General features: G+C 40.2%; 1 protein-coding gene across 5 annotated transcripts in view; it reads left to right on the top strand.

The window, feature by feature from the left end:
- ERBB4 (erb-b2 receptor tyrosine kinase 4) overlaps positions 1-13728 on the top strand; it is a 608029-nt gene that overhangs the window by 473061 nt on the left and 121240 nt on the right. For all 5 annotated transcript variants that reach the window (XM_027678007.1, XM_027678006.1, XM_027678008.1 and 2 more), the window contains one exon: positions 12907-13039. In XM_027678007.1, the coding sequence (XP_027533808.1) occupies positions 12907-13039 (133 nt within the window). The remainder of the gene's footprint in view (positions 1-12906; positions 13040-13728) is intronic.

The raw sequence follows: 13728 nt of genomic DNA, 5'->3' as shown, positions 1-13728 counted from the left end.
TTTGACACCAGATAAATATTTGCTGGAATGATGGAGTGTAGAACGCTTGATGCAGATGAGAATTTGCATTTGAAGTCTGCAATTGACGTTACCCTTTTTTTTTGGTTTACATACAAAAATGTGTGTTCTACTTCTCAGTTAATTTGCAACAGTTTTTCCAGCATTGGATCAAAAATAGTGGATAACTTGTAAATGATGATAGTATGGTTGACAGTGAGTCTATTCCATTTGTTTTTGCAGAAATGGAAATACCAGTTTTCAATTATTATTTTATCAGTGTCTAGCCTGCAAACACAATGGTAAACTAATAAAAAAACTATGGGATTTGAAGGAATTAACAAGCTTCTATCCTTTGGTGCTATGTGTGGAAAGTTGTGCTGCAGCACTTACCAAAGGTGGAAACATTGCCACAAATACCAGCAGCTGTGCAGAAAGAGAGCATTAGTAAATTAAACCATCAGACCAAATTACTTAATTTTACTATAATTTTTTCCCATGCTGTAAAGTGAAATAACAGGGTGGGAAAATGTCATATAAATTATCTGTACCTTTGGGTAGTAGTTTCAAATAACTGCATTCAAATTCTAGTAGGAAAGGGGGACTAATACTACATTAATTTCCTATGCCATGCCCTCTCTCTGTTAGTTCAGCTTCTTTTACATCTCTTTCCTGTAAAGTAGAGATATTTTGCCTCTTTTCTACCTTGTTGCAGTGGTAGTGCATAGAGTTGAACAAGAAGGTAAACCCTGTACCTTCAGAGAAGCTGACTGTTTTCTCAGTACTGTGTGTTAGAGAGGCTTTAGAGAAGAGCCAGGAATAGTACATTATGCCTTGAAGTGAAGAAGTTTGGGAACTCAAATGCAAAAGCTTATTTTGGCTGAAAGTGAGAGAGATGGATTATCCTCTAAAAGTAAACAAGTAAGGAGCAAAAGTTTGCTCAAGGATGGCGCCAGTCTAGAAGAGTGAAAAGGGGGGCAGGGTGTCTCTCTGTGAGGTAATGAAATGGATGAAATCTGAAAGGCATTCAAAGCAGCAAAATGCCAGTGCATTTCTAATGAGGGTTATTAATCCCTGGAATTATTCTTCCTGGTAGCGTTCTCTTCTCCAAGCGTGATGAGTTTGTGCTGAGCCTGGAGGCTGTGCTGTACAGATCCTTGGGGCAGAGGATTGTCCTGGTTCCTCCTGTCGTTGCTCACAGTGTGACAGAGCACTTCCATGTCTGTTTTGATAGTTTCCAGCTCGTGGCTCATGCTCTAAGATTAGGACCTCCTTTGAATTCTGATTCCTAGTACTGAGTTGGACACAGACAAGCAAATCTAGCTCCCAGATCCTGGGCTTTGGTTCTTGTCAGCTGTGATGAGGCACAGAGTGAGAGTTCCACGTGATTTTACACGAGATTTCTGTTACACTGACATATTCTTGTTCATTAGCAGTCTTTTTCTATGAGAGACGAGAAACTTATTCAGATCTTATCTGTACTTCTGTCAGAAAACTTCACGCTTTTTTTCAATCTGATGTAAATTTTTAATGACACCATCTTCACATGCTGGTGAACAAGCTCTTTTGCAGACATATTGGCTGTTTAATCAATAGAAGATAATGTAGAAACTCATTTCTGTAGTTATCTGAGATTGAGCAAATGATGAAACAGGCAAGGAAAGATTGTGGGATAACATGAAAAACAGGTGCTGGCTGGTTCTGATTGAGCTTTTCTTTGGCAAAGGATTGTGAGGAAGTAAGTGTATTTGCATGTTGTGGTTCATCTCTTAACAGATCTGGTAGTCTCATACTGAAGAGTTGTGGCATTTATGCAGAACTCTGAGCACAAATACAACGTTACCATCATGATGAAGGCCAGGCTTTGGTTAAACATGGTCCAGTCATGACGTAATCCCTGATTTGTCAATGATACGAAGTTTTTCTTGTAATACCTGAAGGAAAATTGTCTGAAATGCAATCAACCTTTTGAATAAGCAATGTGAACTGTTTCCTCAAACAATTTGTCTTAGACTCCCAATACTCTTCCTGTGACACAGTGTGTCCTTTGGAAACACAGGACATCAAAGCAATAGACCTGTGTGTTGTTTGCCTCTTAAAATACTCAGTTGGATTTTCGTTACATGTTCTTATTGTACTTGCTGTTCCATTTTAACTCATAGTTGCCTACTTGTAATAAACCTAATGATGTTTATATATGTGACTGAAGTTAAGTAGCACAGAAGCTTAGAAGGCACAGAAGCTGTAAAGCACCCTAACATGAGTGAAAAGGAGAGGTGATGGTGGAAAAGTAGAAAAACAAAAGGACAGAGGATGTGTTTTCAGTTTGTTGCCATTTCTTTTGCTCCAGTTAATGCTGTTAAGGTTCAGCCAAGTTAGAAGCTGTAGGTTTGATGTCCTTGTAGATCGTGCTGAAGAGAAGACAAGACACTGTGATGCCTGCTTTTGGCAATATAGCATGTTCATCTGAAAATAATGCCAGGAGCATGGACCTGGATATACAGATCCCGTGGGTTGGTTCATCAGCAGCAAAGAAACTGCAATGACCTGACACACTGGAGGGAAGAGGACTAATTCCAGTCAGGCAGTTCACCAACATGTCAGTGGCCAAACCAGTCTCTCTAAATTCCCAGTAGGCTTGAATCAGCCATCGGGATATGTCAGTGGGCTCTGGATCAGTGGGCTTTGCTTTGCTTTGCTTGATTGAATAACCTTCCCAAAGAAATTGTGTGAATTTCAGAAGTAAATTACATCTTTCCCTGCCCCTCATGGGCTGAAAAAAGACAAGGTAAAAAGTATTCTTGCCTTAAAATGGACCACTAGTTGTTAATATGTGTAGTCTCAATCACAAGGATAATAGGATAATAGACAAAGAACAGATTGAAGAGATAATATCCTTGCTTTGAAATAGTCCCATCTCTGGTAGAAATGCTTTTCCCTCCCTCATGACAGTGATATCCTCTGCTTGTGAATAACTTGGATGCAGGCTAAGTTCAGTGCTGTCTTACCACTTCAGCTTTGGGTGAGCTCTCTGTACTTTGATTTCCTGGGTCAACCAGTGGATCAGGCTACAAACACCAAACTTCGTGGTGTTTGAGTCACCTTTTAATCAATAGATTTTTAAAATAAGGGAGTACTTTCCAGAAAAATTCCAGTAAGAAAAAAGGTACCCTTAAGAAAGCAAGCCAAAACCTATAGCTCTAGCAATATGTTTGTGTGTACTCTCTCAAGGTTTCATCAGCCTTTTTGTGCTGTTGGTGACTTAAATATTCCAAATACATTTTTGAAGTGGGATGAGAAGCATTCCTTCTCTTCCTTACAACAGAGGCAGGGGGAAAAAAGTTGCCTTCTTTCTCCTTGTTTTCTTGAGCCCTAATGAGCTTTAAAAGCTGTTGAGACCTAAAATGCACAAAAGTCAGCATCTATCAGACATCCACTGTCTGACAGAAAGGCAGGTACCTAGGTTCGGGGACACAGGGAAGGGAAGGGGTTTGTGGCTGAAAAAGGAACAAGGTTTTTAAGCCAGATCACTGTTTCCTCAGATGCTTGGCCTGCTCTCTTCTGGGATTTGAGCAGCTGTTGAAAGATGAGTTTTTTAACATTTGGAAGCTGCCCAGATAAGGCAGAATCTTCAATAAGTTCAGTAATGTTCCATCATACAGAAATTTGGGAGAAGGAAGAGCTGTTTTACTAAATGATCATTTTCCTTTATGTGGGCCATACTGTACTGCAAAATAATCATAATAAAACAGCTGTTGGAGAGTGTAGGTTACCCTGGGCAGTACCCTCAGCATGGACACAAGCTGCTTTTCCAATCAAGTCACATCTGTGACTATCGAGATGGTAGGAGGTTGCCGTGTACATAAACACAAAAAAAATCAGCAGCAGAGCTGAGAACAGCTGAGGAGGATGATACAAAGGCTGGTTTCCCTTGGCTTGCTTTACAGACAGTGAATTGGAAGAGATTCCTTGGGGTGGCTGTGGAAATGGAGGAGAGGAGTGAAAGTGGGTGAGTTCAGAGTTAGTAAGCTGAACTTTTCTTTTTGGAATGGCCTCTGGGGGAAGCACTGGCAGTGGGATGATGACTAGAATTAAGAGGAGTTGCAAGACACTCCAGAGTTTCTCTCTGCTTCACTTGGTACTTTAAGAACTACTGGGAGATGACTGATAAGTTATGGACATGGAAGAATTTTTCAGCATATTATCGTACAGGGGATAATCCTGTATAAGCCTATGTCAGAAAGAGAATATCAATTTTATGTGAGGGTTTTTTTCCCAATAATTAAATGTGATTTTCTAATGATTGATATAATTGTGTAGGATGTTTAGACAGTACGCTATCTATATAAAATAATAGTGATAAATCCAAAAGCAGCATCAGGCATACTCAAAGAAATTCCTTATACCCTGCTCTTTATCTACCTTGGATTTTCCTCAATATTTATGGGCACTGGCTGCATTTATTCCCTGCTGTGCTTCACACAGATAACTTCTGCATATTTAGAACTCAAATGATGAGTAGCTAAAACATATGTTGAAGTTAACAGCACTGTGGCCATTACTAGCATTCTAATAAATGTCTCAAATGATATATTTATAAATACATTTATGCCAGTGCAGAATGAAGTGTTATTATGTTGAAGTGTTACTATTTTGATTTCAATTTTGAAGGAAAGATTTTCAATTGTACATATGTATGAATGTATGTAATACATGAATAATATATGGGTGTGTATTTACAAACACATCCTACTACAAGTCCTCTGTGCACTCTAATGTCAAACATAGGTCCAAAAGATGCTTTAGTGCCACCTCTTGTTAAAAAAACCTCAGCTGAAACCCATGTAAGCTCTTATTGCAGAACAAATGATTGGATACGATAAAAAACTTCAGGATCAGGAACATAATGTGACAGGTCTGTTCTCATTAGTCTCTCATGTCCTGTTTTGTTTTCATAGAATCCCAGAAGTGACCTTAAGGATCATTTTGTTCCAATCCCCTGCCACAGGCAGGGACACCTTCCACAAGAGCAGGTTGTTCAGAGTTCCATCCACCCTGGCCTTGAACCCTTCCAGGGATGGGGTGGCCACAGCCTCTCTGGGCAACCAGAGCCAGTGCCTCACCACCCTCAAAGTAAAGAACTTCTTCCATATATCTAACCTAAATTTTCCCTCTTTCAGTTTAGATGTTTGAATTTGTTCCCCTTTACCGGTGTCAAGTGCTGCACTGACTGCCCCCTCATGTGCAGGGACTTGTTCCCCTTGGAGACGTGGTCCAGCAGAGGCTGGGGCTTGCTTAAAGGTGCAGAATTTTTTTTCATAAAGAAGAAACATAAAGTCATGAAAACTGCAGAGAAGGAAATCCAGGATAGAATGTCAGTCTTGGTCCCCAGGTACAGTCCTTGAAGGTTCCCTGCTGTGAAATACTCCTGGAGCTTGTAAAAGCAAATGCTTGTTGCCTCATATCATTCAAAGCTGGAAGAGGAAAGAGTCTAGGGGTCACAACCACTTAGAGAAAATATCTGCTCTGTGCTCTTTAAATCTTCTGAACAATTGCTCTCAGGAAAGACTAGTGTTTCAAAAAAGCAGTCAAAAGAGGCAGGTATAAGAATAGAGATCCATGCATTTGCAAAAGAAAGATGATGATTTGTGAAGTAAAAATGAAGGGTATGAGGTAGAGGAAGCTTCCTCTTGCAACTCCTTAAAGGTGGACAATCCACCTATGCAGTCTACAGGTGTAGTCAGGTATGAATTTGGATATTTCTTGTGCTGAATAGCTCAATTTCAGATAACACTTAACTGGAACTGAAGTGAATTACAGGGACTTTCCACCAGTGGGATTAGGAAAGTGTTAAAAAATGTTACAGAGGGAAGAGCACTGTATTCAAACAGTTTTTCTCCTCATATTTTTTGTTCATTCATATTCTCTGTTCTTTATGGTTTGACCATTCCACTGAATGTTTTGGCTACTTACTGATTTAATATGGGCACTACCAGGTATTTCTCAAGTGATGTAACATGCTCTGTGGTACTTCTGGATCTGACAGTGAATGAATAGCAAACAGTGCCACCAAAGTAGTTTGTTACTATTTGAGAAAAGCATGTTTTCTTGATTAATTATTTCATGTGCAGCAACATGATGAGCCAGTTGACTGCCACTGGTTGCAGAGAAGCAGGTGTAGTTGACTGATTCTAACCAGAATTCTTTATGTAGAGAGACATTCTTTGAGCTAACTTTGATAGTTTTGGTTTCAGAGCAGTCCATCTGCACCTGTAGTCATTACAGCTCTAGTTTCCTTTGTTTAAAGCAAAATATTACTCTTCCCGAAGAAGTTGGGCAATATGACAAGTTTATAAAGATGGTTGCTCTTTTACTTGATGAACTGGCTTCACCTGTGAGTCTGATCTAAGGGGTTTAACTGGCTTTGTGTCACAGACAAATCAATCTACTTTATACGGGGCCTGACCTGGCATATTTTAAAAAGAATCCTAATCTGTTTGCTTAAAGCACAGGCCTCAAAACAGAATCACTGTGCAAGTTCTTAATAGCATTCCTTTTTTGAGTTGAGGCAGGAAAGAAAAATCTCAGCCTAAAAATAAGAGGGAGTGCAAGAGTTGTTATTTGGGCTTTTCGGTTTTACAGGAGAGAAGCCCATAAAAAGCCTCTATATTGATGCTGTAATTCCAGAGATTTCAGTAGTCTTTCCCATTCAGCTGTTAACGGGGAGTTAAAATAGAGATTCCTTGGTAATTTATAGTGAAAACTAACAGTGGTTGTTCTGAATTACACCATTCAGATTTAAAACTAGTTTTAAAGAAATCTATTTGCACTATGTGTGCTTAAGGATAATAAGATGTCTTAAATCTATAATCAATACATAATAATGTCTAGAATGCTATGTTGTATTAATTTTCAAAGCTATACCTAATATTTTTTCTTTATCCTCATTTATTTTTCTGAGTGAAATGGGGACTCCTACCTTCTTAAAAAAAAGGCATGAGTAAGACATACTTTTACAATTTAAGGGATGCACATAATATATTTGCTTGTGTCTTGTCGGTGTTATATTTTCAGTAAACAAAAATGTGTGAACAAAATATGTGTAAACCTTCAGTAAATGATGTCAACATATGTGAAACATTTTGATGTATCCTAACAGCACATCTTGGCTGGTGATATGCTAGAGGAGGAAGGTGTGTGCACTGTCACTTAGAGCCTGCAAGTGTCTATTCTGTACATGTTGTTCTCATTTGGCAAAAACGGTGAAAAATCTCTAGGCATACAGGTAACTTGATTATAGTGATCTAGAAATGTCCTTAAAATGGTTACTTGAGGAAGGCTTTGATATAGCAACCAGTGTGGGTAAGGAAAAAGCAATTTTGACAATAGATATCTGTTTGTCCACGTTAGCCTTGGCCGAAATCAAAGCTGTGTTTGAAGTTTAGTGATGTTTAACAGCTGAGTGGACCCAGACATAGACTGCATCACTGAGGTTATTTTGCATATTGAAAATTTATGGCTAGTTGACAGTTTGCCCATCTCTGGATTAAATTGAAATGGGTAGTAATTGTGCAACTGTGAGATCAGTTGTGAGTTAAAAGTTGTGTTAACAGCAGATAAAAACTCCTAGTCTGTACATAAATAGTGACGTTTGTCAGTATTCAAATGCCCTCGGATTAGATGGAGGGAGGAGGAAGGGAGCCTTGTTCTTGAAAAAAAAAGAAAAATAAATAGAAAGCAAAGCAAGTCTTCATGTGAATATCATTGGATGAATCCTTCCCACCCTAGGGAGCTGCATTTCATGAACACCAGTCACTCTGGAAGTTGTGGTTGTCGATCTCTGCCAGGGTGTGCTGCACAGCAGAGAGAAGCTATTAATATACACAAACTTGCTTCCCTGTCTGGTTGTTTATCTTGTATGTTTTAAATACTCAGATTATCATTTCAGGATTAGCAGAATCCGTCAGATCTCTAAAAGGGCAGCTTCAAAGTCAGCTGAACCCTCCGCCGATGGAAGGGGTGAGGAATGCAGAACGTGCGAATCGTCCATGAGGAAAAAATAATGCCTTGATAACAAAGATTTACAAGAAGGAACTACTTAGCAAATACTCAAGGTTGTAATAACTCCTGTTTGGATATATAGATAAAAACTCAAAAGAAAGAAGGTTGAGAGAGGAACTTAAAACCCTTTAACAGTTTGGCTTCAAAGCTCAATTTCTTTACGTCTCATACTAGGTGGGTTAATGCTGAAGATATAGAAACAGGTGTTCTTTGTCAGCTTTACTCCATGGACCACAACTCAATTTCCTTCCCTCCTTCTGCTGAACTCTCCAGTCAAAACTGTGAGATGGTGTACTCATCTAAGTAAGTAATTAGGCTTTAATACCTGCCTCAAGGCACCATGGGAATTGCAGATGTTCTGATGTTTTGGAGTGGACAGAATGATATGAGCCCCACTGTTGAGCATCCTTGTCTGTCTTGGAATACTAACTTTGAATGCAATCTCAGTTTTGGTGTGTGGGAGTGAGTGTTACATGTTTCTAAATATGAAAACACAGTACACATTGAAAAGGAAATAGATATTATTCATTTCTCGTAAGGGAATACTTGAATCTTACTTTCAACTTTTAGCCACAGATACGGTTTCTAGTTTAAGAGGCAAGATTTCCACATAGTGTAATTTTTTTTTCCCTCCCACAGTCTCCCCTGGTGTTGCCTTTTCCAGTTATTAATTGGGTATTCTGTCTTCAGCTGAGGGAGGAGTGGGGGATAGCAAATTAACTATATGCAGTTGAATTCTGATTCAGGGCCATATTTCTTGGACTGCTAATTCTGTTTTGATGAGCATAAACGTCCAGAAACACCTAGCAGAGATTGTTTCCGAGCTCTGGAGTAGATTTTCAGTGTGTAAAAGAAAACAGTGGCTGTATCAGGAGTTTCTTGGTGGGGGATTAGTGGTGGAGCTTTGAGAAATGTGAGGTAGGATCAACTTTTGGTGTCAATTAATTATGCTGAACAGGCTGGACTGACATAGAGCTACCACTCCTTGCTTGAATTTTGCTTTTCTGAGCCCTATCAGGCCTCCATGCTTTTAAAAATGACTCCTAACAGGATGGGGGTTTTTGATGGGGAATTGCAGGCACTGAGGTGGTTGTGAGACAGTAACGTAACAAAAATGTAAGTGGATTAAGCCCTTAATGCCATGAAAGATAAGGAGATTTGTGTGTCCAGCTGTCTGTGAAGCCGAACTGTTGGTTAGGGGCATATGCAAAAAAGGATTGGATTAAAAAAAACAAAATAGGAGAAAGTTTCGTGCCTTCAGCAACATCTCTGATCAGTGCCACCTTGCAGGGACCCGTGTTGAACAGCTTTACCAAGCAGAAAGGTAAATAGCTGGTTAACGAAATTCAATCAGGGTGTTAAATGTAATGCTTTAATGCTTGCACTGCAAGCATGGAAGTAGTGGAGAAATGATGCAGGAGAACTGACGATAGCAGCAGAAGAGAGAGAAAAAGCAAACTCAGCCTAACGAACATAAGTAAAAATGCTGTAGGTGACACCCCAAAACCCAGGCTTAGTAAATACTCTACGTGTGTTTGGGAGCAGTGGTGGTGTGCACTGGTGGTACCAGGAAGCTGTGATGGCAGAGACTGGTCATTTGGTCCTGGAGCAAATAACCCACGGGGCTGTTGATTTTGGGGCTTAGCTCAGCAGCAGAGGCTGGAGAAGCTGCTTGGTGTGCAGTCACATCCATTCAGGGCTGGGATGCTTGGATCTGAAAGCTTTTTGATGCAAAGGCAGTGGACTTGGGAGTGAAAGCAACTGATCACTATTTGAGTGGAAAATAGAATTTTTTTCTGTATTTCACTTATTTAGCATTTAAATATGTTTATTCCTTTCACGCTTCCTTTTAAAGCTTGCTTAATAGTGTGTTTAAATGGCACCTCCTGAAAATTCAGGTATAATATTCAATTACAGCGTATTTTGCATTAAAGACTAAAATGCTTGTTTGGTGAAATTATTGAAAATTATTTGCTTTTTTCAATCCTCTACTAAAAATTATGAGCTCATTCTTTGAAAGTCAGTGAGAGTTGACATGTTGGATCATAAAGATCCATTTTGAGCTCCCTTGTACTTTACAAAATAAAAGGGCTGCAAGGAATGTGTAACTTCCTTTTATTTTTCTTCGGTAGTTATGATGTCTCCTTTGGAACCATTTTCTTATTATGGCCTATCATGTAAATATTATTTGGACTGTTTTTAGTGTACACAGAACCCTAAAACTAATTATTGGCTTTGACAGCCATTATGCTAGTTATTCATATGCACTTTAAAGGCAAGTTCTCCTGCCTGTTTTATCAGTCTGTAGTTCAGTGATGTTTTTTAAAAATTATATCATAGAATCATAGGATCAACAGGGTTGGAAAAGACCTCCGAGATCATCAAGTCCAACCCTTGATCCAACACCACTGTGGTTACCAGACCATGGCACTGATGCCACATCCAGTCTCATCTTAAAAACCTCCAGGGATGGAGAATCCACCACCTCCCTGGGCAGCCCATTCCAATGGCTGATTACCCTCTCTGTAAAAAATTTTTTCCTAATATCCAACTTCAAACCTCTCTGGCACAGCTTAAGACCGAGCCCTCTTGTCCTACTGCAGGTTGCCTGGGAGAAGAGACCAACCCCCACCTGGCTACAGCCTCCTGTCAGGGAGTTGTAGAGAGTGATCAGGTCTCCCCTGAGCCTCCTCTTCTCCAGGCTGAACAACCCCAGCTCCCTCAGCCTCTCCTCATAGGACTTGTGCTCCAGTCCCTTCCCCAGCCTGGTTACTCTTCTCTGGACCTGCTCCAGGACCTCAATATCCTTCCTGAACTGAGGGGCCCAGAGCTGGACACAGCACTCAAGGTGTGGCCTCACCAGAGCTGAGTACAGGGGAAGAATCACTTCCTTGGACCTGCTGGCCACACTGTTCCTGATCCAGACCAGGATGCCCCATGTCCATCATTTATACTGTATGATTGTTCATACAGTATAAAAGTGAATTTAAAAAATTCCTCTTCTCAAGAGTGTTAGTCAGTACAAGGTCCATAGAAGTCTTTTCCTGTCCAGTGTTTTTCATAATTGCCTATTAAAGAGTTTCTTGCATCAGCAGCATGGAAAGACAAGCAAATGAAGAGGAGCATTGTTTTGGATGGTTATGCCAGGTCCTTTAACGTGAGCTCTGCACTCAAAAACACACAGTAACCAGTGGGGTTAGAAGGGGCCCTGTGTCTTAAGGCCAGACACGCTGAAGGAGGGATGTCTCTGCCAGGGGAGTAAGTGGTACTGGACCTGTGCTTTGCAAACATCATAATCCATTTCCCAGCCAGACAACATTCAGCTTCCTTTATTTGCAGGCTTTAGAGTTTCCGTCATAAAGTGTTGTGTACTGTCAATGTGTTTTCCCTGGGAAAACGTGATAATGGTGCTTTAAATATGATGCTTGAATACCTAGTTGTGGTAGTAGGAGACTTTGTCAGTGGTAATGTAGACACATCTTCATATACCAAACCAGGTTAGGTGGCACTGCTTCCCACTGCTCTGCTTTGTGGAAAGTTGTAAAAACAAGAATAAAGGGTCAGATAAATCAATTTACTATTTCTGTGGAAGAGTCCTTTAAATTTTTAGTAGCTGTGTGGTACGTTTTTATTAATAGGCCATAATGTACCTTTCATCATCATGGGATATTTCCACAAGCTTGATGACAGTTAACCTATTTCCTGTGCTTACCAGGCAGCGGTTTTGGCACTGTCTGTACTCTGCAGTTGTCGTGCTGTCTCTTTTTACCCATCTTTCCAGAAACTCTTCTGCCATTGTTGGAGGGATATTAAATTCTCTGAGTGTTATTTTGTTGGTAAGTTGTTGGTGTGCTGTGAAAATGCCTAATTTAAGGTATTGCTTTGACTTTTTCTTTGCAGGGAGCCTGATTTCTCCACTGCCTATGTAGGTGATCTCCAAATGTGGGCACCTAGGACAGAGTGACTCTCTAAGACAGTGCTTGTATAGCATCTACTGTGATGCCAGCCTTTTATATCTTATCACTATGGAAAAACAAATTAGTAACTGCAGCTCATGCTGCTCAAGAGCCTGGAAAGCTCAAAGGAGTTGACGGAGTAGAAGAGGGACAACAGGCCCCTCAGCAGAAGCTGAGCCTTGTTTGACATTGTTCACAGGAGCTTTTTGGTTCCAAAACACCAGTCTTTTGGTTTGGGATTTGGTTGTGCTGAAAAGCCACAGCAAAACCGGGTGGGTGCAATCATAACCCCTGACCAAAAATGTTTCTGTGTAGTAGTGATGGACCAGGAGTTCCAAGAGGGTGGGTGGTTCTCCCTCCTATGGATTATTTTGTTCCAATATAAATATCCTCTACTTCAGGAAGGTGTACAAGTACAGTGCAACCAGATTTGTCTATGAAGTTCCCTTCTGACTTCTTCCATACTCAGGAAGGCATATTATATTGGTATTGGGAATTTTTCATTAGTTTTCCCCTAAATTCATGAGCCTGTGAGTTAATGTAGGTGGAGCCAAAGAGTCAGCATAGTTAAAGCTCTTGCAGGAAAATGCAGTACCTGTATCCTCATTTTGCCATTGCAGATTTGCGTTTGCCATCAAAGTGCATGTTGTGTTTCCTTGTCCACACGACTCCTCACATGTGCATGGTGGTTTGAAAAAGAAGTTGAATTGGTATATTGATTAAAAACAAGCAGACATACCATATATATTAATGTGTTTGCTCTGGCTTCCCATTTGGACTGGAATTCTGGTCATAAGGCAGTAAGCTTTCCAGGTGACTGTGTTTTATGTACCCAACCATTCTTTGGTCTCTCACACTACCTAAAACTAAAATATCTGATTCTGATTGCTAGAACCCCTCTGATTGCTGCGGGAGTTATTGGTGGCCTCTTCATCATTGTCATTGTGGGCCTGACATTTGCTGTGTATGTTCGGCGCAAAAGCATTAAAAAGAAGAGAGCACTGCGAAGATTCCTGGAGACCGAGGTGAGAGTGTACTGCTTCTCACAGATTATTTGAAAAGATGTGTGGGTCTCTTCTGCTTTTTTATTAAAGATGTTAAGGTCTTCAATCCAGTTACCAGAGAGATCTCTAAAAATCCTTTTGCTAACTTGTGTGGACTGAACTAATGGAAAGAATGAAGCTATTTCAATTTTCTAGTTTTCTGTACATATATAGAGTCATGGCTTCGGAAGACCAAAAGAAGTTCCCCATGATCACAAAGGCATGTTCCACCATGTTCCTGAACTCCCTTTCTGCTCTCAGCTGAACACCTGTCCTAGTTCATCAGTACATTTAGCAGCTCTCATGATTAAATATTACAGGTTCTCATTCAGTGTCTACTTAGGTCAACTTTTAAGACTAAAGTAAGTTCCTTCAGCAAGTTCTGGTACAAACTTAAGCTCATCAGGAATACTTAAATGCAGAGATTGTCACTTACCGTTGTTCCCAGTGCCTACAATGCTTTTGTGGTCCAGATTTTGTCAAAGTCTGTAGTCATGATCAGTAATAATAGTGTATTTTATTAAGACAAGATACTTCCTGGAGCTCAATCAATTGAAGTTCACAGTTCTACTGGCAAAAAATATGCAGTGGAACTATAGCAGAGTGCTGTGCCCACTTCATCGTGCTCTTTGAAACATCAGTAGTGGAATGGCAATCTAGGAAGTATGTTT

Source organism: Neopelma chrysocephalum, unplaced genomic scaffold (genome assembly GCF_003984885.1).
Source record: "Neopelma chrysocephalum unplaced genomic scaffold, ASM398488v2 Primary Assembly neopelma1_44, whole genome shotgun sequence".
Lineage (NCBI taxonomy): Eukaryota > Metazoa > Chordata > Aves > Passeriformes > Pipridae > Neopelma > Neopelma chrysocephalum.
Note: the sequence above shows the minus strand (reverse complement) of the source record. Positions and strands in the feature narration are given on the sequence as shown.